Source organism: Oncorhynchus masou, chromosome 22 (genome assembly GCF_036934945.1).
Source record: "Oncorhynchus masou masou isolate Uvic2021 chromosome 22, UVic_Omas_1.1, whole genome shotgun sequence".
Classification (NCBI taxonomy): Eukaryota; Metazoa; Chordata; class Actinopteri; order Salmoniformes; family Salmonidae; genus Oncorhynchus; species Oncorhynchus masou.
Window position 1 is genome coordinate 24,136,658 of NC_088233.1, and position 25,146 is coordinate 24,161,803.

Below are 25,146 nucleotides of genomic sequence, written 5' to 3' on the forward strand. Positions count from 1 at the left end.
ATAAGTCAGCTATAAAGCCATTCCAATGCCATACTAATGGCTTTTATTTTTTAAAGATCACATTTTACAGTAATGAAGTCATAAAAGAGAAAGTGTTTTGATTAATAAGTAGTATTCGGCTTACACGTTTGACAGGACTATCGATGTATATATTACAATGAGAGAAAATAACAGACAATAATGAACAAAAAGTAAAATAAAGTGCCATGTCTATAAAACTAAAACGTATTAACTTAAGAGTTCAATGCAGCTGTTTTTATCTCAATATCAAATGATTTCTGTGTAACAATTAAGTCACTTTTACTGTGATTGGAAAGGGGGATACCTAGTCAGTTGTACGACTGAAATGTGTGTGGGGGGCTACCTTAATCTACATCCACATCTTTGGCGCCTGGGGAACAGTGGGTTAACTGCCTTGCTCAGGAGCAGAACTCTTTCTTATTGGTCTATTAAAGGCCCAGTGCAGTCAAAATGTGGATTTTCTGTATTTTATACACTGAATGCAGAAAACATTAGGAACATCTGCTCTTTCCCGGACAAACTGACCAGGTAAATCCAGGTGAAAGCTATGATCCCTTATTGATGTCAATTCAATCAGTGTAGATGAAGGGGAGGAGACGTTTAACTCTTAAATGTCATGGCAAAATGTAGATTTCCGCCTAAATAGACATACTCAAAAGTAACTGCTATTAATGTGTAATTACATGATTATGACATACAAACAGTTGCTATATTTGGAAAGAAGACATCTGGGAGATTGAGGAAAGATAGGAGTTGCATAGTTCAGAATACACAAGATCAAGCACACACAAAATAACCTTTTTAATTTTGAAAGTCATCTTTTATTGACAAGCCATAGGTTAATTATTGATGACTCGAGCTGGAAACACAGATGGCTTCCACAACATGTGAACAATATGAGATAAAAATGGGATTAATAGACCTAACAACTAGAAATGGGCAGACGTTTTAGTAAGTGGTCAGGTGTGGTCACGGGATGTTTCCAACTTTCCCTAAACCTCTCCAAAGTGGCATATACATGTAAATTAGACATTTCCAGTGCTATTACATAATTACAATCCCAAACTGATATTTGTTCCGTAAAAAAAACAGATTTTCTACCATATCAACCTCACTCAAACATTGTGGTTTTATGGCGTATCCAGGTTACATTCAAGGGTCCTTTCAACTTCTCCAAAGTGTCCGAATGTGGTAATTGCACTGTTTTTGCACACTGGATGTGCCAAAAAGTTATTGTTCACTATATAAAAACAAAACAATTATACGACACCAACCTCTCTCAAACATTGTTGTGGTGTCGGGTGACATACAGCGGATATGGATGCCTACAGCACGTAAGCAGGCAACATCATCTTTTTGATGCGCAAAGATAGTCACTCAATGGACATTCCATGTTGACATTAAGTAATACATCAGATAACATTGGCAATAGGCTTTGTTCCTACCAACCTAAGCATTCATTTGATACCCCCCCCCCCTTGTCACAATAGCGTAAACACAGACCAAATTGAGTTTCCTTTGTAAGATGTTTGGTAAAAACGTTGTGTAAAATAAACATTCTGATTCTCGGGGCTGGTGATCAATAACGGTAGGTCACAGGGAGACAAATAAGATATCCTCGTGAGCTGTGGAGTCCAGGCTTTTGGTGTGTATCAACGTATTCTGTGATAATTTTGTTTATGCTTCACAATGCTTACCGGAATGTAGTTAGCAGCCATCTTGAAATGAGGTCATCGGTTCAGCCTGCATTATAAATATGTATGCCCATATATGGTAGTAACTCATACCTAGGCTTTCCGCAGACACCCTGCTTTTGCAGTTAGGGGCTACCGTTCTCATACCAGACTGAATTGAATAAAAAAAACACTGCTGGGTTTTTCACGCTCAACAGTTTCCTGTGTGTTTCAAGAATGGTCCACTACCCAAAGGACATCCAGCCAACTTGACACAACTGTGGGAAGAATTGGAATCAACATGGGCCAGCATCCCTGTGGAACGCTTTCCAGTCAATGCCCCAACGAATTGAGGCTGTTCTGAGGGAAAAGGTGGGTGCAACTCAATATTAGGAAGATGTTCCTAATGTTTTGTGCACTCAGTGTTTATATTTCCATACTATGAGGTTGGAATAATACTGTGAAAATTATGATGATGCCCTTTTAGTGTAAGAGCTGCAGATAACACCAGGCAGGCCAAAACTCCATTCCCCCAAAACAGGCTGAAATGTCAGGTCTTTTCAAACAACTCTTATACTAAAAATGTTTATATATTTTTTTTAATTCAACCTTTTTTTCACTAGGCAAGTCAGTTAAGAACAAATTCTTATTTACAATGACGGCCTACCCTGGCCAAACCCTAACCCGGATGACGCTGGGCAAATTGTGAGCTGCCCTATGGGACTCCTAATCAAGGCCGGCTGTGATACAGCCTAGAAATGAACCAGGGTCTGTAGTGACGCCTCGCACTGAGATGCAGTTCACAATTTCACAGTATTATTCTAACCTCATAGTGTGGAAATATATATAAAACACAGAAAAATCATGTTGACTGCATGGGAAGCATTATCCTCACAGATGATTCCAAACCAACCCCAAACCCAGGATAGAGGGGTTCAGTGAATGTGTTATTCACTCTGTGGAGGAGGGTCACTTTTTTAGAAATGCTGTAAAAGGACAGAGTTCCTGCCTTGTAGTCCAGGTACACTCCTACTCTGGAGGTGCAATGGGATCGTATTTTAGTCTTAACATTATCATGAAGGAAAGAACAACTGGTGGGAGAGCATTCCAAACTCCAAGAATGATCATTACCTCCAAACCTACACTCATTACCCTCTCCTTTCCTCACAAGAGCCACATATGAGACTGCCACAGTAATCCAGCCTCGAAGCTCAGCCTCCCAGTAGCAGTTTCCAGATAAACCCTCTCTACACAGCACTTGGTCATAGTGGGTAAATCTGTCTGGATGATCAGGATAGGCTTGAGTCTCCCCTTCACTCCATGTCACCTTGCTGTTCTTCTCAGACAGATGCAGTGTTCCACATGCTGTGTTAGGATCCACCGTGAGTTCGTAGGAATCTGAGTGAATTGACGAAAAAAAAAATGACAAAAAGAGATATATATATATATATATATTTATATATATATATATTGTGTGTGTGTGTGTGTGTGTGTGTCTGGGGGGGGGGGGGGGGGGTTCGTGTGTGTTCATGATGTGGGCAGTATGAGAAAACATCCTGTGACTCACATTCTAAGAACTCCTCTCTGGTCTTGGGCTCCAGAGGTCGAACAATTTGCACTTTCATCACTATGGACACACAAACGTTCGAAATGTCACTACTATTCAGTCAGATGTTTCTTGTGTGATCTTCATAAATACATGGTCTACTCTTTGCCTTACCATTTTCAGATATCTTGTCTATTTCCTCCTTGCAGATACCATCCAGTTGCACTTTCAGTCCAGAAACCAATTTCTTCACACGTTCAAAAGAAATGTGTGGATTGAAAGTGGGGCTGGGTAGGGCCTCAGAACCAGGAGGGACAGAGAGTGACTGGAAACTCTACAATGGAAACAGACAAGAAAATAACTAGTCTAGAGACAGTTTCAATTAGATGGCAACTTAGGAACTATGTGTACAGTGTAGGTATGAAGCCAATGATGTCACCTGAAGGAAATAGATGTGATCCTCTGTGTTTGAGAGCTGCCTGAGCTCAGCATCTCTTCTCTTCATCTCAGTGACTTCCTGATCTAGTCGGTCCAGGAGTCCCTGAACCCGACTCCCTGCAATCCTCTCCTGAGCTCTGATCAGCTCCTTCACCTCAGAACGCCTTCGCTCAATGGAGCGGATCAGCTCAATAAAGATCCTGTCAGTCGCATCCACTGTCACCTGTGCAGAGCGCTGTTAAGGTAGAGAAAAGAGGGTATATTTCAACCAGCCACTCACCTCTCATCAGGACCCCAGAAAGCTTGTTCCCAACTGGGTCTGAGTGGGATTGGAATGTGGCCCACTGGTCCTTAATGGGCTCCTCACTGATCGACTGCAGGGTCAGGAGAGCCCTGACTGACTTGCCAAGTGAGTTGCCAAGTGCCCTAGAACCCTAGAAGCTGAAAGGCTAGACCCCAAAAGATTTCCGGACTCTCTATACAAATTGGTTAGATATGGGAAGTAGTAGAATAAATAGACAAAACTCACCGTGAGTGTTTTCACAGCCTGCCTAAGCTCCTGTACCTCCTTCTCCATCTCCTGGATTCTCTGGTGGTACTGCTGCTGTATTTTACCCAACTGTTTCTGTGTAGATGACAAATCATATTCCAATAATTTAATTTGTGATGGTAGCTAGGTTTCCATCCAATTGGCGACAATTTTTATGTGAATATTTAATTTAAAAAATCTGCATAAAAACAGTATGCTAATTTTCCCATCAGAGGTGTTTCCATCAAATGTATTTGTTGCAGATAAAAGTCTGTGCGGGATGACATAGTGTCCACAAAAATACATTTTGCAGTTAAATTCCCATGAACCGACTAAAAAATACAATTTAAATGGGTTTCTATTGCATTTTCAACTCTACTTAAAAATGTATCACAATAAAATGTTGCGTTATATTGAGCGCATGTATAACCTACATTTATTTGTCAAACGGCAGGCAAGCATTGATGATCATGTCATCAGAATAAGACCCTCGATATTTATTGGAAAAGAACATTAAGCTTATTTCCTTCCACCAGATACATCATAACTGATTTAATCTGTAGCATAATAAACTGCATGCTTTCCCCAACGAGTCATAGTGGGACCACACAACATGTAATCGCGTTTCTCAAAGTTTACTTTGATATGATGGCTATTTTATCAATATTGCGCATGAAAGAGTTTCCACCGACATGTCTCGCATAATTAATTTACCGACACAAACGATCCCACCTTGTGTATCGTATTTAGTTTAGTCGACATTTGGAAAATTAACGGAAAAACTTGTTTCCATCAGGCCCGTCTTTAAATGTTTTATCCAACATGTGGGCCTACTTTACTCGCGTATTAAAGTTGGATGGAAACCTGGTTTATAGCTAGGTTTCCAATCAATTGTCGAAAAAAATCAATTTCCCTCCAGTGGTTTCTACCAAACTGACATGCTGGGGAGAAAAAGATGTGCATGATGACGTAGCGCACACAAAATGTAATTTTTTGCCTACATTTTCTGTACTGGATACAAATGTAACGTGTTTCCATCGTATTTTCAACTCTACGGATAATTTCGTCACAAAAATCTGTTGCAAAAGTGCCTACTCTGGTCTTGACTCTAGCCAACAGCTCCTGCGGTTAGGATTCTTGTTTTCTCTTTTGGTGGGGTTTATCGGCGGTTGGCAACCAACGTTATGGTGCATTACCACCACCTACTGTACTTCAGTGTGGGCCAGAGACAGGGTGAAACTAAATCCTACCTAACAGGCCCATTGCTCTTAAAAAATATAACAAAATATTTGAGACTATTATCTAATGACGTTCTACTCGACATACTCTTTAAACTAATTTCCTGCATTCCCTTCTCCCTCAGCCTCTCCTCTGATACTGCCCACACTGTAGCAATACATGCTCCACTGTCTCTGTTTCCTGGCAAATAATCGCACTTTCCTGTTGGATGCTTTCCTATCACGTTTAAAGTCTTTTTCAACCGTCTGTGTCCCACCCTTAATCTTGTAAAAATAGCCTCATTTCTTCTGTCCCTTCCTGCCACCCTCCCCGACTTCCTCTGTACTTGAAATAAATGCCTGCCCTTAGTATCACTATTCCACTGCTCCTGCCATCTCTGCACCATCACTGTCCATATCAGGCTTTTTGTCTCTGCCTTGGTCATTGAAACTACAACATCAGCATCCCGTCAACATCAAGCATCAGTCATCATGACGCCAGAATAAGTAGTTTAATGTTGTCAACTTAAAAGCAAATTAATTAATGTTTAAGTTCAGCTCTTGTAGGAGATCACTGTAAATTGGAAGTCCTACACGGGAGGAATTTGTTGAATATATCTTTCTGCTGTATCAATATTCCCTTGACATCATATATTTTTCAGGTCTTAAATGGCACTTAATCTATCATATCTATCAAAATGCCAGACTATTTCTATGGTGATTTTAATTTGATGATATTTACACCCTCTGTTATATTCAAAGTACAGTATTTGTCAATTGATTTGTATGTAGAGTAGAACATTCTATACCTGTTTCTCAGTCCTTTCTGCTGCAACTGACACCGTATCATGGCCTTTATGTTCATCCATCACACACAGCAGACAGATACACTGCCGATCAGTACAGCAGTAAACCTCTAGCAGTTTGTCATGATGAGGGCAGATCTTATCCTGTCGTTGTGTGGAGGCTTTGACCAGCTTGTGCTTCTTAAAGGCAAGCGAGTCATAATGAGGCTGGAGATGAGTCTCGCAGTATGAGACAAGACACACCAGACAGTACTTGACAGCTTTGTGTTTTCTCCCAGTGCAGACATCACACTCCACATCTTCAGGTCCAGCATAACAGTGAGCAGGTGACGCTTGAGGTCCTGTCCTCTTCAGTTTCTCCACCACTTCAACCAAGACAGTGCTCCTGTTCAGAACAGGCCTTGGGGTGAAGGTATGTCTGCACTGGGGACAGCTGTAGACTCCTTTCAGATCATCCTGATCCCAGCAGCCGTTGATACAACCCATACAGTAGCTATGTCCACAATGTATAGTCACTGGATCCTTTAGTAGATCCAAGCATATTGAACAAAAGAATGGATTTTGGTCTTTTAAAATGGCCTCTGCCATTTTGTTGCACACAAACACAGCTTGAGCAGAATGATATCTGAGATCACTTTCGTTTTCCTTGAACTGAGAGGTGGGAGTGGCTAAATTTATGGAGCTGTTTGTGTGCTCAGAATCTGAAGGGGAATTTGGTCCTGAATAAAGGCCAGAACGGAGGTCACACAAAGATTACTCAACATTTTAACGGAAAGAGATTTCAAAGTTCCAGGTAAAGAACTGTAGCATTTCCATAAATATGTTTTAAATAAATACATTACGAGTATGACCGTAAATCATTTGCTTTTGTTTCATGTTTTATTGAGGAGAGGAGTGAGCCAAGGTGGCAGTCTGTTTCTGGTCTCTTGAAAAGCCTTATGTGGAATTGCCTAGCCCAACCGGTTGGCAGATGGCGCTATTATTCATTTTACGTCATCAACTGAGTCCATATGCAGTACCAGTCAAAAGTTTGGACACACCTACTCATTCCAGTGTTTTTTTTTTTTTTTTTACTGTTTTCTACATTGTAGAAAATACTATGAAATAACACATATGGAATCATGTAGTAACCAAAAAAGTGTTAAAAAATCAAAATATATTTTATATTTGAGATTCTTCAAAATAGCCACCCTTTGCCTTGATGACAGCTTTGTACTCTATTGGAATTCTCTCAACCAGCTTCATGAGGTAGTCACCTGGAATGCATTTCAATTAACATGTGTGCCTTGTTAAAAGTTCATTTGTGGATATTTCTTTCCTTCTTAATGCGTGTTACGGATACAGGTATCCTGTGTGTGTGTGTGTGTGTATCCTGTGTTCTTTTCTCTCCTTCTCCCCTCACAGGTGAAAATCACCACTCCCCAATCAGTCACCAATAAATCATCAATCAGAAGACACACCTCCTCCTGTTTCCTACCCAATCACAGTTCATTTCCCTTGGTTTAAAAACCCTGTCAGTTGTTTGCTCTAGAGCTCAATCTCTCTGTAAATGTCATATGTCTGTAGATTGTTCTGTTTCACCCTCTCCTACTATGTCTCTCTATCGCTCTTTATGTATTGAGCTATCTTTTGTTTGAGCACCTCCATATCACTGTCCTCACCTGTGAGTATTGTTTTTGGTTATGGTGTTTGTTTGTTTGCTGGTGGGAAAAGGGGGAACCAAGACAAGTCGCCCATGGGCATACAATACCCGTAGGTAAACTTTGTTAAAAACACTAGTTAGAACTGGGCGGACCACCCACTGTATTTTTGGTTAGTTAGCTGTTGAAATAGGCTAGTCTAGCTTAGGGTTGTTTTTGAATGCTTATTGTTTCTTTCCTTGGGTCAAGCTCAGCCCCTTTTCCTGCTCCCCCCCCCATTACCGTGTGTTTTCTAATAAACCATGTGTTTGACGGTAATTTAGTTGTCTGTGGTTATTTCGTTCTCACTTTTACTTTTTCACTATTATAATTTGCATGAGTTGTTACGGGTCTCGTTACCATCTCCCCTAAGACTGTCGGGCCAAAAGGGATTCGTAACAATGCGTTTGAGCCAATCAGTTGTGTTGTGACAAGGTAGGGGTGGTATACAGAAGACAGCCCTATTTCGTAAAAGACCAAGTCCATATTACGGCAAGAACAGCTCAAAAAGCATAAAGAAATGGCAGTCCATTACTTTAAATCGCAAAAACCATCAAGCGCAATGATTAAACTGGCTCTCATGAGGACCGCCACAGGAATGGAAGACCCAGAGTAAAGTTCATTAGAGTTAACTGCACCTCAGATTGCAGCCCAAATAAATACTTCAGAGTTAAAGTAACAGACACATCTCAACATCAATTGTTCAGAGGAGACTGTGAATTAAATAAATAATAATTTCACCTTTATTTAACCAGGTAGGCCAGTTGAGAACAAGTTCTCATTTACAACTGCGACCTGGCCAAGAAAGCAAAGCAGTGCGACAAGACAGTTACACATAAACAAACGTACAGTCAATAACACAATAGAAAAATCTATATACAGTGTGTGCAAATGTAGAAGAGTAGGGAGGTAAGGCAATAAATAGGTCAGAGGTGAAATAATTACAATTTAGCATTAACACTGGAGTGATGTGCAGATGATGATGTGCAAGTAGAGATACTGGGGTTCAAAAGAGCAAGAGGATAAATAATGATATGGGGATGAGGTAGTTGGGTGTGCTATTTACAGATTGGCTGTGTACAGGTACAGTGATTGGTAAACTGCTCTGACAGCTGATGCTTAAAGTTAGAGAGGAAGATGTAAGGCTTCAGTGATTTTTGCAGTTCCAGTCATTGGCAGCAGAGAACTGGAAGGAAAGGCGGCCAAATGAAGTGTTGGCTTTGGGGATGACCAGTGAAGTATACCTGCTGGAGCGCGTGCTACAGGTGGGTGTTGCTATGGTGATCAGTGAGCTGAGATAAGGCGGGGCTTTACCTAGCAAAGACCACACATGCCTTCAGGCCTTCATGGTCGAAATGCTGCAGAGAAACCACTACTAAAGGACACCAATAAGAGAGACTTGCTTGGGCCCGGAAACACGAGCAATGGACATTAGACCGGGGCAAATCTGTCCTTTGGTCTGATGAGTCCAAATTAGAGATTTTTTGGTTCCAACCACCGTGTCTTTATGAGATGAAGAGCAGATGAATGGATAATCTCTGCATGTGTGGTTCCCACCATGAAGCATGGAGGAGGAAGTGTGATGGTGTGGGGGTGCTTTGCTGGTGACACTGTCAGTGATTTATTTAGAAGTCAAGGCACACTTAACCAGCATGGTTAACAAAGCATTCTGCAGCGATACGCCATCCCATCTGTTTTTCAACAGGACAATGACCCAACACACCTCCAGGCTTTGTAAGGGCTATTTGACCAAGAAGGACAATGATGGAGTGCTGCATCATATGACCTGTCCTCCACAATCACCCAACCTCAACTCAATTGAGATGGTTCGGAATTAGTTGGACCGCAGAGTGAAGGAAAAGCAACCAACAAGTGCTCAGCATATGTGGGAATTTCTTTAAGACAGTTGGGAAAGCATTCCAGGTGAAGCTGGTTGAGAGAAGGCCAAGAGTGTGCAAAGCTGTCATCAAGGCAACGGGTGGCTACTTGAAGAATCTAAAATCTAAAATGGCTAATACATGATTCCATATGTGTTATTTCATAGTTTTGATGTCTTCTCTATTATTCCACAATGTAGAAAATTGTAAAAAATAAAGAAACACCCTTGAATGAGTAGGTGTGTCAACGTTTGACTGGTACTGTATATACTAATCGTTCTGTCTGTGCCATTATAGCTTCTGTGACATCATGGGCAGCGCAATTTTAAAGTGGTCACATTTGTTCTTCTTCATTGGCTGATTGCTCCCAACTCATAGGAATCCCCACACAGTTGATTACTTTTAAATGGTGGATGCCCTCAATGGCAATGTCCATGCTAAAACAGGTTATATCCATGATGAGTCCTCAATTGAACTCTGCGTTCAACTTAAATGTATGTAGCTGGCTATACACTTCTGTCCCCCGGTGACTGGCTCATAATTAAAACATCCATGTAAGAGTGACTAATGCTACTTCCTAATGTTCAGCCAATCAGGTTACAGTAGTCTGTTGTGGGCGGAACAAAGTGTCCCGAGCCTGCGGCTATGGAACCTTAACCTGTTCCACGGACTTGCTACCTACCACCTTGTCGTGTTGCTAATCAAGTTTCTGCTGTTCTGCCTGCGACTATGGAACCTGTCGTGCTACATTCCCCTGGACCTGCCGTTTATGCCCCTGTGTCTCATGTACTCTTATAATCTCCACCCGGCACCACCAGAAGAGGACTGGCCACCCCTCAGAGCCTCATTCCTCTTTAGGTATCTTCCTAGGTTCCTGCTTTTCAAGGGAGTTATTCCTACCTACAATGCTACTAGATCTGCATTGCTCGCTCTTTGAGGTTTTAGGCTCGGTTTCTGTATAAGCACTTTGTGACAACTGCTGATGTAAAAGGGGCTTTATAAAGATAGTTTGATTGATTGATTGATCTTCAACCAGGATGGTCAAGGGATCCAGCTTTTGTAAGAATTTACTTTTTGTATTAGGTTTAGGACAACTTACACAGCAGGTTAGGATAATTCATGTGGCAGGTTAGGTTAATTAGGTTAAGGTTCAGAAAAGGGTTAGGTTTAGCTAAAATTCAAACAAAAATATATGTTTTCTACTTTTGAAGTAAATTTGACAAAATATGGATCCCATCTAGACATGACCAGCCCTATAGGCACCTTTACAATTAACACAGACCACTACTTTCCCCAATGCTACATATTCCTTTGTCTCATGCCCTTCTCACACCTAGGAACCTCCCTCCTACACACTGCTGCCACATGCTCATAAGCTTGACACATGTAACAACGTAATGTATTTGGCACAAAAGCTCGTAGAGGATAACTTATTTTTCCTAACATAATTTTGTTGTGCAAAGACTCAACATCAAACCTCAAAAGAACAGACAATGACTTCTGTTTCTCCACACACGCCACCCTGTCTGCGTCGCCCCAAACGACGAGCATGATAAACACAGATAATCTCCCCCTTCAGTTGGTCAGCTTTCACATTTACCACTAACCCAGTAATCACTTCTTTCAATGGCGCCCTTTTCTTGTAGGCAGAACAATTCACAGGCCGTCATTGAAAATAAGAATTTGTTCTTAACTGACTTGCCCAGTTAAATAAAGGTAAAATAAAAATAAACATCTCTTGCCCCCATTCGTTAAACACAGAGCACATGCTCCCTCTGACTAGCAGAAACACAAACAATTATCAGAAGACCACTTCTGGTTTCCCTCACTGATTCCACAGCACAGAATTATATTTTCATTCACCCTGAAACCCCAAATGGATCAGCCAAAATATCCCCTCCATTCCTCCACCGTATTCCAAGTATAAGTCTCCTTATGATAACATTGCACTTCTCTTGACATACATCTTGTTCTTGCCTTGTCAAGGAACACCATTTAACCGGCTATCACGATCTCCGTACAATCAGCACGACCCCTTGGGATGTAGCGCTCAACAGTGCATTCCACTTGTAAAGCAGTTGCTTCTTCTTGATGTTCTTCTTTTCCTTTCTTCCATCATCTCCCTACTCTGAAGATCACTGACTTCATGATTTGACCAACAAAAAAATTATCCAGTTGTTTTGAACTCACCCCCCCCCCCCAAAAAATGGATTAGGTAAAAGTACAAAACAATCTGAGACCAGGCTAAATTAAATGTTTTATTTTATTTGTTTAACCTTTATTTAACGAGGCAAGTCAGTTAAGAACAAATTCTTATTTACAATGATGGTCTACCCCGGCCAAACCCGGACAATGCTGGGCCAAATTGTGCTTCGCCTTATGGGACTCCCAATCACGGTTGGTTGTGATACAGCCTGGAATCGAACCAGGGTCTGTAGTGACGCCTCTAGCACTTAGATGCAGTGCCTTAGACTGCTGCACTACAGAAAATTAAAGGACTGTCTTGATAAGTCGATTTACAGAGATTTGGGAAATTGTGGAGGTCTGCTGAATCAGTCATCATTTTGATATCAATGTATGAGCACTGGTCATGAAGGAAAAGAAACGATGAAAGCAGGCACATTTGGGTCGCGAGATTTTGGGCAGAACGCGAGATTTTCTATGTGACCAAGGGAACCGTGTTTTGTTGCTGGCAGGCATGACTTTCTAAACCGCTGTCTTGCTAGCACAGGAGCATCTTTGCAATTCGCATGGAGCTTCCAGAACCGATCAGAAGACGTTTAGGACACTTTTCCAGAACTGTGTTTGTTGATCAGAGTCGTACTCAACCATCTCCCGAAGATCATGTCACGTTTTTGGGGCACAGTGAGTGGAAACTTGCATGGATTGGTAACTGAAGCACTAGCTAGCTAAACAAGCCATTGTCAATCCATTATCCATAGGCAGATATTATTTACATCTGTTGGCCCGGCCGTGTATAGGTTATATACTAACTAGCTTACTAGCAAGTAGGATACGGAAAGAACGTGAACTCTATTGTTTTACGTTCCCAGACAGTGAGGTTGTCTCCAGCCTGCCTCTCCAGATGTCACTGTTCTTCAACATGTGTTTTTTCCCACTGTGGTGGATCAGCGAGGTGGTGATGCTGCACCTCAAGGTAACTCACCTCTAGAATTTAGATGCACTCATACTCTATGTATCTAACTGTAACCAGTATCTAAATAAAACCCTTTGCCTTTTTCCCCATATTGTTTCAGTATCCAGCCCTTCCTGACTACTATAAGTTCATCCTCATCACCATCCTCATCCTGATGACTCTTGTAGAGGCTATCAGACTCTACCTAGGCTATGCAGGAAATTTGCAGGAGAAGGTACACACACACACACTTTCACTGTATCCTTAATTATTAAAGGGCGACTGTACTTCCTGATTTGGCCTCATTAAGTAGTTTTTGTGGCCATGACTGAATTCAAAAGTGGGTTGGTTTCAGGGTATGGTTTGATAGTGGGTATAATTTGTGGAATGTTCCAACAGGAATATGTTAGAAAAACTTTGTAAAGTACAAGGATTCCAACAAACAAGGCATACAAAGTAGCATGATCAATTCATCTAGCTAACTAGATGCAGAATAGGCATCAACTCACCACGTAGCTTATTCTTAATGTTTGTCCATAGGCAACAAGAGTGAGGACAGACATCTTTCAGAGTAAAGGTGGTGAGTGAAAAAAACGTAATTACATTGCCCACTCCCTACCCAGTATCTTAACCTGCCACGATACAACTTCATATGTGTTGTTTGTTGGCAACCTTGTTATTTACAACGTTTTTGGAACAGATTCCTGTTGGGACGGTCCACAAATTATACCCACCCGGTTTAATATGGGTGTGTGTTAGGCAAATTATTAAGGCAATTAGCTTCATCCAGCTGGTGTGCAACCCTGGCAAAATTGGTTTGGATAGCCGTGCTTCTACATCTGCATTGCTTGCAGTTTGGGGTTTAGGCTGGGTTTCTGTATAGCACTTTGTGACATTGGCTGATGTAAAAAAGGCTTTATAAATACATTTGATTGATTGATTTGATAGCCTATTTCTGGGGCTAGTTAGGGACTGTCAATAAATTACTAATGTAAATGAGACGATGTTCATGTTGCACACCTCTTTAGTTCTCATTAAATGCTTTCAATATTTGTATATGAATTTCTACAATTTATAGTTGGAGGTTTTTAAGTCTTTGAAATTAGGAGCTATTGGAATTTTAACATATAGTACCATGTACATTGTGTAATTTACAGATAGTCCCTAACTAGCCGCATCGGTATATCCAAAGTCAACCCAAATTTATCACAGGCATTACGATTGGGTCGCTGCACTTCAAATTGATGATTATTTGTGAGCATGTGGGCAGGTTTGAGACAAACCCAACTTTCATTTACGTTTTGATGTAGTTGCGACCACAAGTCTCACAAAACTCTTTTTTTGGACGAGACTGACATTATGGCCAAAATGATCCTATTTACATTATGTAGTTCATTTTGACAGTAGACCTATATCAATACCACAGGCTGTTTTCTAAATGAGAAGTTGTTTTTCATGGGCAGTTGCACTTTAAGCCATAGGCCACCTCTGGGGTTGGCCCATGCTTGGAAAACATCTCAGAGAACTGGTCTTGGGTGATTGTTTATGGTCTCTCTCTCATGACAGGTCCCTGAGCTGGCTGGTTTCTGGCTCCTGAGTCTCCTGCTGCAGTTTCCTTTGATTCTGTTTCAGCTCTTCAACCAAGCCATTCTGATCCAACCTCTGGAGAGAGGGGTTCACTTCATTCTGGCCCTGTTCATACTCACACAGGTGAGGTTGCATGCCTGTTGCCTGTTCCTACCATGGTAACTAGATTAGTGTCCAATTTGACCACATTGGGGTAATTTAAACCCTGGTTTATTTTCTCTGTCGTGTATAAAGGTTGTGTGTCTGGGGCCTCCCGAGTGGCGCAGTGGTCTAAGGCACTGCATTGTGGTGCTTGAGGCGTCACTACAGACCAGGGTTCGATCCCAGGCTGTGTTACAGCTGTCCGTGACCGGGAGACCCATGAGGCGGCGCACAATTGGCCCAGCGTCATCCGGGTTAGGGGAGGGTTTGTCCCATCGCGCTTTTGTGGCGGGACGGGTGCATGCACACTGACTTCGGTCGCCAGCTGTTTGGTGCAGCTGGCTTCCAGGTTGAGCAAGCAATGTGTCAAGAAGCATTGCGGCTTGGCAGGGTCGTGTTTCGGAGGAGGCATGGTTCTCCGAGTCCGTATGGGAGTTGCAGTGATGGGACAAGACTGTAACTACCAATTGGATATCATGGAGAAAAGGGGGTAAAAAAACAAGTCTGTTCTAACAAAGTTCCTTTCTCTCTTAGGCCCTCTCTGGCTTTGTGGCTCTACGTGGGATGGTCAGACACACAGAGAGCCACTTCCACCTCAGACAGTTTGATGGGGTTCAGGAGCTGAGGGCCTGACTGCTCTGCTGAGCTGACATGCAGAGACAGAGGTACTCGGGTGTAAATCTCCTATTGATGTTGATTATGAGAAATTTGAGTTGCTTAAGTGTATCTCAAGTTAGAATTCAGCTTTGTGTTTTCAGTGGACCATGTTCAGACATTAACACAATGTGTTTGTGCCTTGAATGATCATTTTGGGGGTTGTTGTACGATGTGAAGACAATAAAGGTTTGGGTTTTTAGACGTATCTGTTTCACAATGTTTATGCTACAATAACACCAAGACTGAATTTTGATAATGTAGTTTTCTAACAGATAATTTACTGCATAGATAGTGACTCAATCTGATTATGCCTTCAATCAATAAGCGGAAAATAAGTAATTGACACTGAAATGTATACAAAATATTATAAAGTTAAAATAGGTTTCCATGACATGAAGACTCAGTAAGAAAGGCACACAATCAAGACAAAAAATAAATGTAATTTCTATAGCCATCTGAAAGGCAATGTGCTGTACATGTTAAGGCACATTCACACTGCACCTTAGACCAGGACTAAGAGCAGTGTTTGACTTGCAGGAGCTCACATTTAATTGGATATATCCATGCTAATAATATTGTTGCGTGTTTTTTCTAGGATTAGAATGTTGATGTCTCGTTTGTGCACATCATTCTCTGTACAGGGGTAAGATCGAATTTCAAAAGTGAAACATTGTTTCCCATGGCGGATAGGCAGATATACTGTTGGAAATCAAATGCAAGGCAAGTAGAAGCAAAAGGAAGTACTGTTAATAGATGTTTAATTGCTTATAACTTTGGTTGCGTGTTAATTGCTTATAATGCTTATAATGTCTTTGTCCGTTAACTACGGCTTTGGATTACAAGTGTGAATCCTTAGCCCAGGGCTAACAAATGCTGAAACACAGGCTAAGCTATCTCAGGGCCAGTCAAGCCTGGGGCTAAGCTAGCCCGGGGCTAAGAACAATGCAGTGTGAAAAGACCTTTATTGTCCCATGGTCAAAATAGTTGCAGAAACTCCCTCTAGTCTCCCTCCATCTTCAAGGGTTCATATCAGCAGTCTGTCATATTTGCCCATATGTTTCCCTGCCTGGTTCTTAGCTCAAAATGTGTTTTATAGCGAGGAGGGGCAGACCCTGACAGTCTGGTGACCATCCTCTACCCCAGATCTGCTTCGGCCCCTCTCTCATTGGAGTGGAACCTGGAGGTCTTGGCCAGGCTGAGTTTCTGGAGCCTATGTAGACTCTCACTTTGAGGGTTGAGGACATCTGTGGTAAAACGCCCATTTCCTCTTCAAGGTCTGCTGGTCAAACCCGAGAAGAATGGTACCATTCAGAGTAGACACATTCCAAAATAAGCTCTGAATGTAGTTTTTAGAAGTACTATTTGCTAATACAAAGAACAATGCAAAACTGGTATAACACAAGGGGTGGCATACACTTTTAGTACCTGTGGTTGTTGTTCAGACTCGCTGCTACTGCATCTCCACCAGACACACGCCTGCCTGCTCCCCTCCCCCCCAGCGGCTCTCTCTGAGGGGCCCTGCCTCTAATCTAAGCCGCTGTCTGGTCCCCCCATGGACAGTCATGGCTACAGAGAAGAGAGGGAGGAAAAAGGGGTTATAACCGGGGCAGGACAACAGCGGGAGATATGTATCTGGAGTCATTCCTAGATATAGAAAAAAATAAAAACATACACATCTGTTGTATATGTACTGTGATATATTGTGTATACCAACATATACTCTGTACAGCATAAAAAGACACACTAAAAAGTCCATATGGCTGTTGTGGAGAGGACAGTAACTTATGTGCCTCAGGTCCGGCATGAATGAGTTGCCATCTGCCCCAGGTTAACTCAGTGGGTTCTCAAAGGCTGCTGGAGGTCCTCTCTGGTCCTGCTCACTCACAGGTGTTGAGCTTGATACAGATACACCTGTTGTGTATTCTCTTTCTGGGCTCCTCCCTCGGACCTCCAGGACCTTTGTGTTGGAGGTTGTGGCCTCTGGCATGTACAGTAGTAGCGTATGGAGACCCGGGCTGCATGGCCTTGTCTCTGGGTGTGGCCGATGGTGGTGGGACTTGGCTGAGAAGAAGTTGGAATAGCGGCAGGATGCCAGGCCTCGTGACAGGATACACTTGGGTACCACCCTGCACTGCATGCCAAGGATAACTGGGGGAGACCTGACTATCCAATCTAACATGTAAATCATGCAGAGGACATATGGTCCCAGTCCTATGTGTTCACTCATAAATGCAGTCAACTGGATATTTTACTGCTATGTTTTTCTGTAGTTACCCATGTCTGTGGAGGCTGCCTGCTTCACCTGAAAGATGAGTGATAAGACTGAATTAATACTAATTCAACATCTCTGATTTAGCAACATTTGGAACATTTGATTTACCATCTATTAAACTGGGGTGGAAAAGAAAGCCCCCGACTTTACTCCTGATTGCATTTCTGTGTCATACTACTTTCATACTAGTTCATAGAAATATTATGTTAGTGAACACCTAAGTTCATATTGGGTGTGTGTTCTTCATGTCAATATTGTACCACCCATTCTATTTCTATGCTCAAACCAGGGGAGGCTGGCGGGAGCTATAGGAGGACAGGCTCATTGTACTGGCTGGAATGGAATTAATGGAATGGTATCAAACATGTGAAAACAACATGTTTGACTCCATTCCATGAATTCCATTCCATCCATTGCAATGAGCCTGTCCTCCTATAGCTCCTCCTCTGGCTCAAACCCAACCTATCATCTTAGTGTTGGTTTTGTGATCGGGGCTGAAGGGCATGGGCTGCTGTTGCATAACAGGCATGGAGAGGCCGCGTTGCTCTATGGCCGTGACAGATAGGTGGAACTGCTGGGGGCCGACCGTGGAGGCTGGGAGAAGCCAAACTGCAGCTGGTGACTGATACTGCCACTGCTCCTCTGAGGAAGACAAACAACAGAGCCACATTCAGCAGGAAAACTCAAATTTGGTCAAAAAAAATTGGTGAAGTCATAAAACAAAATCCATTCCTAATGATAAGGTTCTATCCTCCACACCTGTGATAGGTGGCTGAGTAGGGTGAGCACGAGCCCCACTCAACAGGTATGCAGCCTCCAGGTATTCATTCTGGAATACAGTTAATGCTGACCATCACACTGGCACAAAACAGTGGTCATCACTTGTTCATGCCTTTTAAGTTTAATGGGGTGGGGATGTTCATAGTGCATCAACCTACTAAGAACAGGTTTGGGAGGTCAAGGCCCAGGTTGTTGTAAAACACCTTGAGATGAATGTACCTGTAACAGTATTTTAGTAACACTGCAAACTATCAAGATGCAGTAGGGCTTGAAGGGTAATTGGCAGCCATTACCTTCTCTGACTTCTCCTCCTGCCAGAGGGTCACATGGCCTATGACACTGATGCGAGTGGTGGTATGGGGGATCCAGGAGTGTACTGTCTTTAGAAATTAGGTTCTGGGGTAATGCACAAGCCACAATCAGTCTAAACAAATGAGGAAGAGTGAGCTTCTCTCTCATCCATACCTTCTCTCTCTCTTCTCTCTGACCACAGCTACCGTTGGCCAAGATTTTCTTTAATTCAATGGGATTCGAACCTTGTCATTGACGTTCTTGCTCATCATGGGAGGTAAGATTCTCTCATGGAGCTATTGTGTGGCATCATCGCGGTTGGTACAGCCGCACATGAAGACATTGTTTCTAATGACTGTGACCGTGAAAATCAATACAGAACCACATCTCTCTCAGCCATCAGTTTTGGGTGCAATGACAACCACCAGGACAGATGGGAAACCATAGCAACAAGGTCAGAGAAGGCAGACTGAACTTAAACCTCTCCGTAGGTTAGAGAGGCATGACTCTCTCACATCTGTTTGAGTATCCTCCCACTTCCCCCCTCTCGCCTATTGACCATGTTCCTGGTGTGCCAGGCGCAGGGGAAGGAATCCCTCAGCAGAGTCTTGTAGTTCCTGTTCAGGTCCCTGCCGGCCAGAGATCAGTAGTAGTTCCCCACCCCCACCCCGTCTGGGTTCAGCATAGGCATCATCAGCAGGTCCGCAAGAGAGCAACACAATAATCAACATCATGGGCTCTCTTAATGATGTGTTTCTAATTCTGAATGGAAAACGTACATTTATCCCACATGGCAATCAAACACATAACTGAAATACTTGGTTATTTTCAAAGATAAAAAGGCCAAAAGTGCATAAGCGACTGTAAACACAAAGATCTCCCTCAGCTGCCTGGTGTCGTCCGACTCCCAGCAGAAAGTCCAAGATTCCCTGCATCAACCAGGAACTGTTCTCCCCGGGTTGCACCCTGGCCGTCACAACCACCATCTGCTTGGCACTCCACTCCGCCCACCCTCTTCCCGGCGGCGTCACTGTCAGCACATGTACAACGTTGCCGGCCAGGCTGTGGCAATGCACCCGCAGCTTGCAGTAGCCGGCGATGGCCAAATTGGAGGTGAGGCGGCTGAGGTAGCACTGCAGGTGGGAGTAGGTGTTAAGGGTAGCAGTGGGCCAGATAGGTGTCTGTCATAGGGGAACTGGTAGGTCCAGGTGAGGGATTTGATGTTTGTGGTGGTGGTGTTGTCCTGCTCAGCCTTATGATGCTGGATGTGGTAGTACCTGATGTTTGAGGCAGTCCGGTGCCAGCCCTCCCTTCTCCCAGGCGGCTATCTCAGATTAGAGCATGGACCTCATGCCTGTGCAGTACAGACTGCTAGCCTTCATGTTTCTGACCCGGAAGTACTCTCCACTGCGTGTGCTTGGTGGTGTACATATCAGTGTGCAGGATGAGCTTGTAGTTATGGACACCGCTGTGTAAGGGGGAGAGGGGGGGAAGAAAGAGAGTGAGAAGGAAAGATTATTGCCTAAACACAGTGACCCCTGTCTGCAACTTAGCAACAATTGGTAAAGTGTAAAAACACACTCATACAGGCTCCATAGACTCACACTTGAACTGCCTTCTGCAGGTTGCCACTCTCGAAGTGTGACTCAAAGGACTGGTCCTAATGCGTGGCACAGGAGGTGGAACTCTTGATGAGCCCTCAGCTCCCCCCCACGTGAGAGCAGGTGAAGTAGGAGGTTTTTGTGGCTAAACAGGGGAAAGAATACAAAAAGGAGGAAGAAGGACAAGTGAGAGAGGTAACACTGAGAAAATGAAATCTGCGAAGGGCAGCGCTGTGACAAGGGGGCCTTACTGACACATTAGGAATACCTGAGTCAATGAAGTAGACCACGTTCCCCTTCTCCATCCCAACAGGCACTGGAGCCCTGTCATGGCCCGGGGACTGGTAGAACGGCTCTGGGTCCAGAGGGTCTCACTCTAGAACACGGCAATATATTTCCAAAACAATAACGTTCCAATTTAGATTCACACTATGTAATAGTTTAGCACTTGGAGTCCATTCCGACTCATAACTCTGTACTGTATGCCTCTGGATCGTTCTGTACAGTGTAGAGGTCAGAACAACATTGGGTGTTTGTTACAGCAAACAGTTCAGTGGTATGTACCTATGTACATTACCTATGTCCAAGGACCCTGCCTATGTCCAAGGACCCTGGGACTAAACACAGGGGCGTAGCCAGATTTTTTGGGGGGTGGATAGGCCTAGAAAAATTTGGATATGCATTTTTCAACTTGTTTATTACATTTATTTTGCGATGTGCACCGTATATTATTTCGTAATACAATCGTTTTATACTAGTGCATAGTACTTGGAGCAATCTCGTTACATAAACAAATAATTACCTATCCCAGCATATTAAAATAAGACAGTAACTTTGGACCAGTTGCCAACTTGCCAACAACATTAAACTCATCTTCAGGCACACTGTCATCTCGATGGGCAAACAAGTCTATATTTAATGTTACCATTTATACCATGGTGGGCAGTAGTACTATAAAAAGGTACCTTACCTTTAGTAGACGTACCTACATCACAAGGCGCAGACGGCGAGGCTTTGAGTTGAATATGGTGATGATTTCATCATAATACAAGGACAGCAAACTGAAGTTCAGCTGGGCGCTTGTTATTGATGTGCGAAGATTATTTTTTATCCAGGTTGTTGTTGAGAAAAGTCTCTCCACACTGCATGATGTTTTTTAAACTTTATTTAACTAGGCAAGTCAGTTAAGAACAAATTCTTATTTTCAATGACGGCTAAGGAACAGCGGGTTAACTGCCTGTTCAGGAGCAGAACAACAGATTTGTACATTGTCAGCTTGGGGGTTTGAACTTGCAACCTTTCCGGTTACTAGTCCAACACTCTAACCACTAGGCTACCCTGCCGCCCCATGTCATTGGAAGTGTGACAATGATCCTTAACAGAGAGTTTATATTAGGGAAAATATCATCAGGGCAGCTGTCAAGTACAGGAGGAGGAAAAGTCACTCTTTCCCATGTTCATTTTTCGACTCAACTACTGAATAAAAACAGTGAATTCAGTAACCTCAATTGATATTGCATAATGATCGCATGTGGTCTTCAGCTGCTCTTTAAGGCCGCAGGTTTGGGATTCTTTGGGAAAGGAGGCTGCCGCTCGCATGATCCCATGTGTCTCCTTGAAATCTTGAGTTTAACTCGGTAATCTGTCTGTCTAGAATATTGTTCCAAAGTTGCCTCAGGTCACGGTCACTCTTGATGCTGGATGTTTTCCCTAATGAAGTTGTGACTACACTGTCTGCCAATTCTACAGGCAATTTTCGCTGCTGTGATGCGCTCACGTCCCAATGACTAATCTCTTCAAATACAGTGCCTTGCGAAAGTATTCGCCCCCCTTGAACTTTGCGACCTTTTGCCACATTTCAGGCTTCAAACATAAAGATATAGAACTGTATTTTTTTGTGAAGAATCAACAACAAGTGGGACACAATCATGAAGTGGAACGACATTTATTGGATATTTCAAACTTTTTTAACAAATCAAAAACTGAAAAATTGGGCGTGCAAAATTATTCAGCCCCTTTACTTTCAGTGCAGCAAACTCTCTCCAGAAGTTCAGTGAGGATCTCTGAATGATCCAATGTTGACCTAAATGACTAATGATGATAAATACAATCCACCTGTGTGTAATCAAGTCTCCGTATAAATGCACCTGCACTGTGATAGTCTCAGAGGTCCGTTAAAAGCTCAGAGAGCATCATGAAGAACAAGGAACACACCAGGCAGGTCCGAGATACTGTTGTGAAGAAGTTTAAAGCCGGATTTGGATACAAAAAGATTTCCCAAGCTTTAAACATCCCAAGGAGCACTGTGCAAGCGATAATATTGAAATGGAAGGAGTATCAGACCACTGCAAATCTACCAAGACCTGGCCGTCCCTCTAAACTTTCAGCTCATACAAGGAGAAGACTGATCAGAGAGACTGGGACGGAGATTTGTCTTCCAACAAGACAATGATCCAAAACATAAAGCAAAATCTACAATGGAATGGTTCAAAACTAAACATATCCAGGTGTTAGAATGGCCAAGTCAAAGTCCAGACCTGAATCCAATCAAGAATCTGTGGAAAGAACTGAAACTGCTGTTCACAAATGCTCTCCATCCAACCTCACTGAGCTCGAGCTGTTTTGCAAGGAGGAATGGGAAAAAATTCAGTCTCTCGATGTGCAAAACTGATAGAGACATACCCCAAGCGACTTACAGCTGTAATCGCAGCAAAAGGTGGCGCTACAAAGTATTAACTTAAGGGGGCTGAATAATTTTGCACGCCCAATGTTTCAGTTTTTGATTTGTTAAAAAAGTTTGAAATATCCAATAAATGTTGTTCCACTTCATGATTGTGTCCCACGTGTTGTTGATTCTTCACAAAAAAATACAGTTTTATATCTTTATGTTTGAAGCCTGAAATGTGGCAAAAGGTCGCAAAGTTCAAGGGGGCCGAATACTTTCGCAAGGCACTGTATATCCATCCTGCCCTGCCTTTCTAAAATCTTCAAAAGCCAAGTTAACAAACTTTTGCACCCCAGTATCTCTACTTGCACATCATCATCTGCACATCCATCACTCCAGTTTAAATGCTAAATTGTAATTATTTCACCTCTATGGCCTATTTAGTGCCTACCTCCCTACTCTTCTACATTTGCACACACTGTACATAGATTTTTCTATTGTGTTATTGACTGTATGTTTGTTTGTGTAACTCCGTGTTGTTGTTTTTGTCGCGATGCTTTGCTTTATCTTGGCCAGGTCACAGAGTTGTAAATGAGAACTTGTTCTCAACTGGCCTACCTGGTTAATAGCTAGCTAGGTAAGAGACAAAAAAAAGACAGAACACAGAAATTACAGCAAGAAATATTTAAAAAACGCTCCAGAAATATGATTATATTAATATAATGAGATAATGATAAAACCAGTGACTTCGATGCAAATATGGCTAAAATCAGGCTGACAGGACGCGATCGGAACATGAAGCTATGTATCGGGTAGGAAGTAAAGCGGCAATATGCGTTGCTACACTGTGCAAAATGTCTATTGGCCCCTCTAATGGCCGCAAAATAGTTGTAAACTCTGTGGATTAGGAAACTATAAGTGCACTTGAGTAGAATGCACCGATCTTTTACTGTAGCACAATGTACAGGCAATTTATGGTGCAATAAGTGATTGTGACACGTAATTATTATTGGTATGATAAGTAGTATAACATATATTGATAATTGTGCACATTTACCATCATTTTCTCCCTAATTATTAATTTACAAAGTATACAAGGACAGGTCTCTTATTCTGAAAGATTCCAAAAATCCATAACCCGGAAGTACTTATTCTTGCCTGCTTTACTGCGGTCAGGGCACAAAGATAACTAGCATTATCTAAACATGTCTAAAATACAGTTGTTGAGGGTGTTTCTCAACGAGCGATTAGCAGTTGCTGTTGATGAGATCTTCGGGGCAGTTGAAAAAACAATAACTGAGTACCAGGAAGAAGTTTCCCGTTCAAAGGATGAAAACGATCGTCTGCAAAGGCTGCTTGAAATCGCCCTTAAACCAGAGTTAAAGCTGCACAGAGCAGGTTTGGGTCATTCGTTTGTCTAGTTACCTTGATTGTATTTTGTATGTAACAAAATATACTGTATTTATAGGACGATTCTTATGAGCATTTGCGTTTTCTATTTCATGCTGTAAACTCACCTGCTGTCATTGTGATTTGACTTGCCGAGTGCTTCTATACCTGCATTGCTTGCTGTTTGAGGTTTTAGGCTCAGTTTCTTTACAACACTTTGCGATATCAGCTGATGTAAGAAGGGCTATATAAATACATTTGATTAGATTTTTTCATTTGATTTGATGATTGCAGTCTCATGACAACGTTGGCGTTCTAATTTATTCAGACCTCCAGCAGCTCACTTTCCGTGTGTCTGAAGAGGAGGTTCACCCTGATCAGCCGAAGTGTGTGCAGGAGTGGAGCCCCAGTCTGGGACAGGAAGACCCAGAGTTTACACAGATTAAAGAGGAGCAGGAGGAACCCAGAACCAGTCAATGGGAAGAGCAGCTTCAAGGGCCAGAAGATGATACCAAAGACTCCATGTTCATTCCTGCTTGTGTAAAAGGTGACTGTGATGAGAACCCAACTCTGCACTCATATCTTTATCATGGTCAAAATGAAGTTAACGGAGAGAGAGTCTCTCTACCCAGCACCTCAACTAATCCGATCAATACCGAACCCTATGAAGAGGATTACCTGGTGTCAGAACTAACCAGTGACTCTCATACTCTCGCTGCAGTAGACTGTTATGCAGTTCAGAGAAAAAACAGTGCAACTGTCAATGGGATGGAAAGTGGAGTCCCTCAGTCAGGTTTTAAGCGAGGAAAATCAAATAAAACATGGACAGTAAAAAGACAGA

General features: G+C 42.5%; 2 protein-coding genes, 1 long non-coding RNA gene and 1 pseudogene across 5 annotated transcripts; 1 reads left to right on the plus strand and 3 right to left on the minus strand.

The window, feature by feature from the left end:
- Window positions 1–819: 819 nt before the first annotated feature.
- Window positions 820–6,869, minus strand: LOC135509223 (tripartite motif-containing protein 16-like). The gene is made up of 6 exons (XM_064929709.1): window positions 6,234–6,869; window positions 4,208–4,303; window positions 3,680–3,913; window positions 3,415–3,574; window positions 3,262–3,321; window positions 820–3,092 (listed from the first exon to the last, which is right to left on the minus strand). Exons 1-6 carry the CDS (start codon window positions 6,816–6,818, stop codon window positions 2,557–2,559), a joined length of 1,671 nt encoding a protein of 556 aa, XP_064785781.1. The 5' UTR covers window positions 6,819–6,869; the 3' UTR covers window positions 820–2,556.
- A 5,562-nt stretch (window positions 6,870–12,431) lies between these two features.
- tmem17 (transmembrane protein 17) lies at window positions 12,432–15,512 on the plus strand. Its single transcript, XM_064929710.1, has 5 exons — window positions 12,432–12,651; window positions 12,840–12,943; window positions 13,044–13,157; window positions 14,489–14,632; window positions 15,185–15,512. Exons 1-5 carry the CDS (start codon window positions 12,537–12,539, stop codon window positions 15,281–15,283), a joined length of 576 nt encoding a protein of 191 aa, XP_064785782.1. The 5' UTR covers window positions 12,432–12,536; the 3' UTR covers window positions 15,284–15,512.
- A 53-nt stretch (window positions 15,513–15,565) lies between these two features.
- LOC135509225 (uncharacterized) lies at window positions 15,566–17,925 on the minus strand. 3 transcript variants are annotated; one of them, XR_010450908.1, is made up of 3 exons: window positions 17,090–17,925; window positions 16,733–16,873; window positions 15,566–16,583 (listed from the first exon to the last, which is right to left on the minus strand). It is a non-coding gene; the product is annotated as an uncharacterized LOC135509225 (long non-coding RNA). The 3 variants fall into 3 exon arrangements; XR_010450907.1 differs by having other exon boundaries at window positions 16,733–17,925; XR_010450909.1 differs by having other exon boundaries at window positions 15,566–16,586; window positions 16,733–17,925.
- A 75-nt stretch (window positions 17,926–18,000) lies between these two features.
- On the minus strand, window positions 18,001–20,825 carry LOC135508802 (cytosolic carboxypeptidase 2-like; annotated as a pseudogene).
- Between the last annotated feature and the right edge of the window lie 4,321 nt (window positions 20,826–25,146).

Bases quoted from the DNA above. Each gene is read 5' to 3' on its own strand.
- LOC135509223 (XM_064929709.1), bottom strand. From the start codon at position 6,818: ATGGCAGAGGCCATTTTAAAAGACCAAAATCCATTCTTTTGTTCAATA. The intron at 4,304-6,233 runs GTATAGAATGTT...TCATCTACACAG, and splicing joins CAGAAAGGACTGAGAAACAG to AAACAGTTGGGTAAAATACA. The intron at 3,914-4,207 runs GTGAGTTTTGTC...CTACCTTAACAG, and splicing joins AGGCTGTGAAAACACTCACG to CGCTCTGCACAGGTGACAGT.
- tmem17 (XM_064929710.1), top strand. From the start codon at position 12,537: ATGGAGCTTCCAGAACCGATCAGAAGACGTTTAGGACACTTTTCCAGA. The intron at 13,158-14,488 runs GTACACACACAC...CTCTCATGACAG, and splicing joins CAGGAAATTTGCAGGAGAAG to GTCCCTGAGCTGGCTGGTTT. The intron at 14,633-15,184 runs GTGAGGTTGCAT...TTTCTCTCTTAG, and splicing joins CCCTGTTCATACTCACACAG to GCCCTCTCTGGCTTTGTGGC.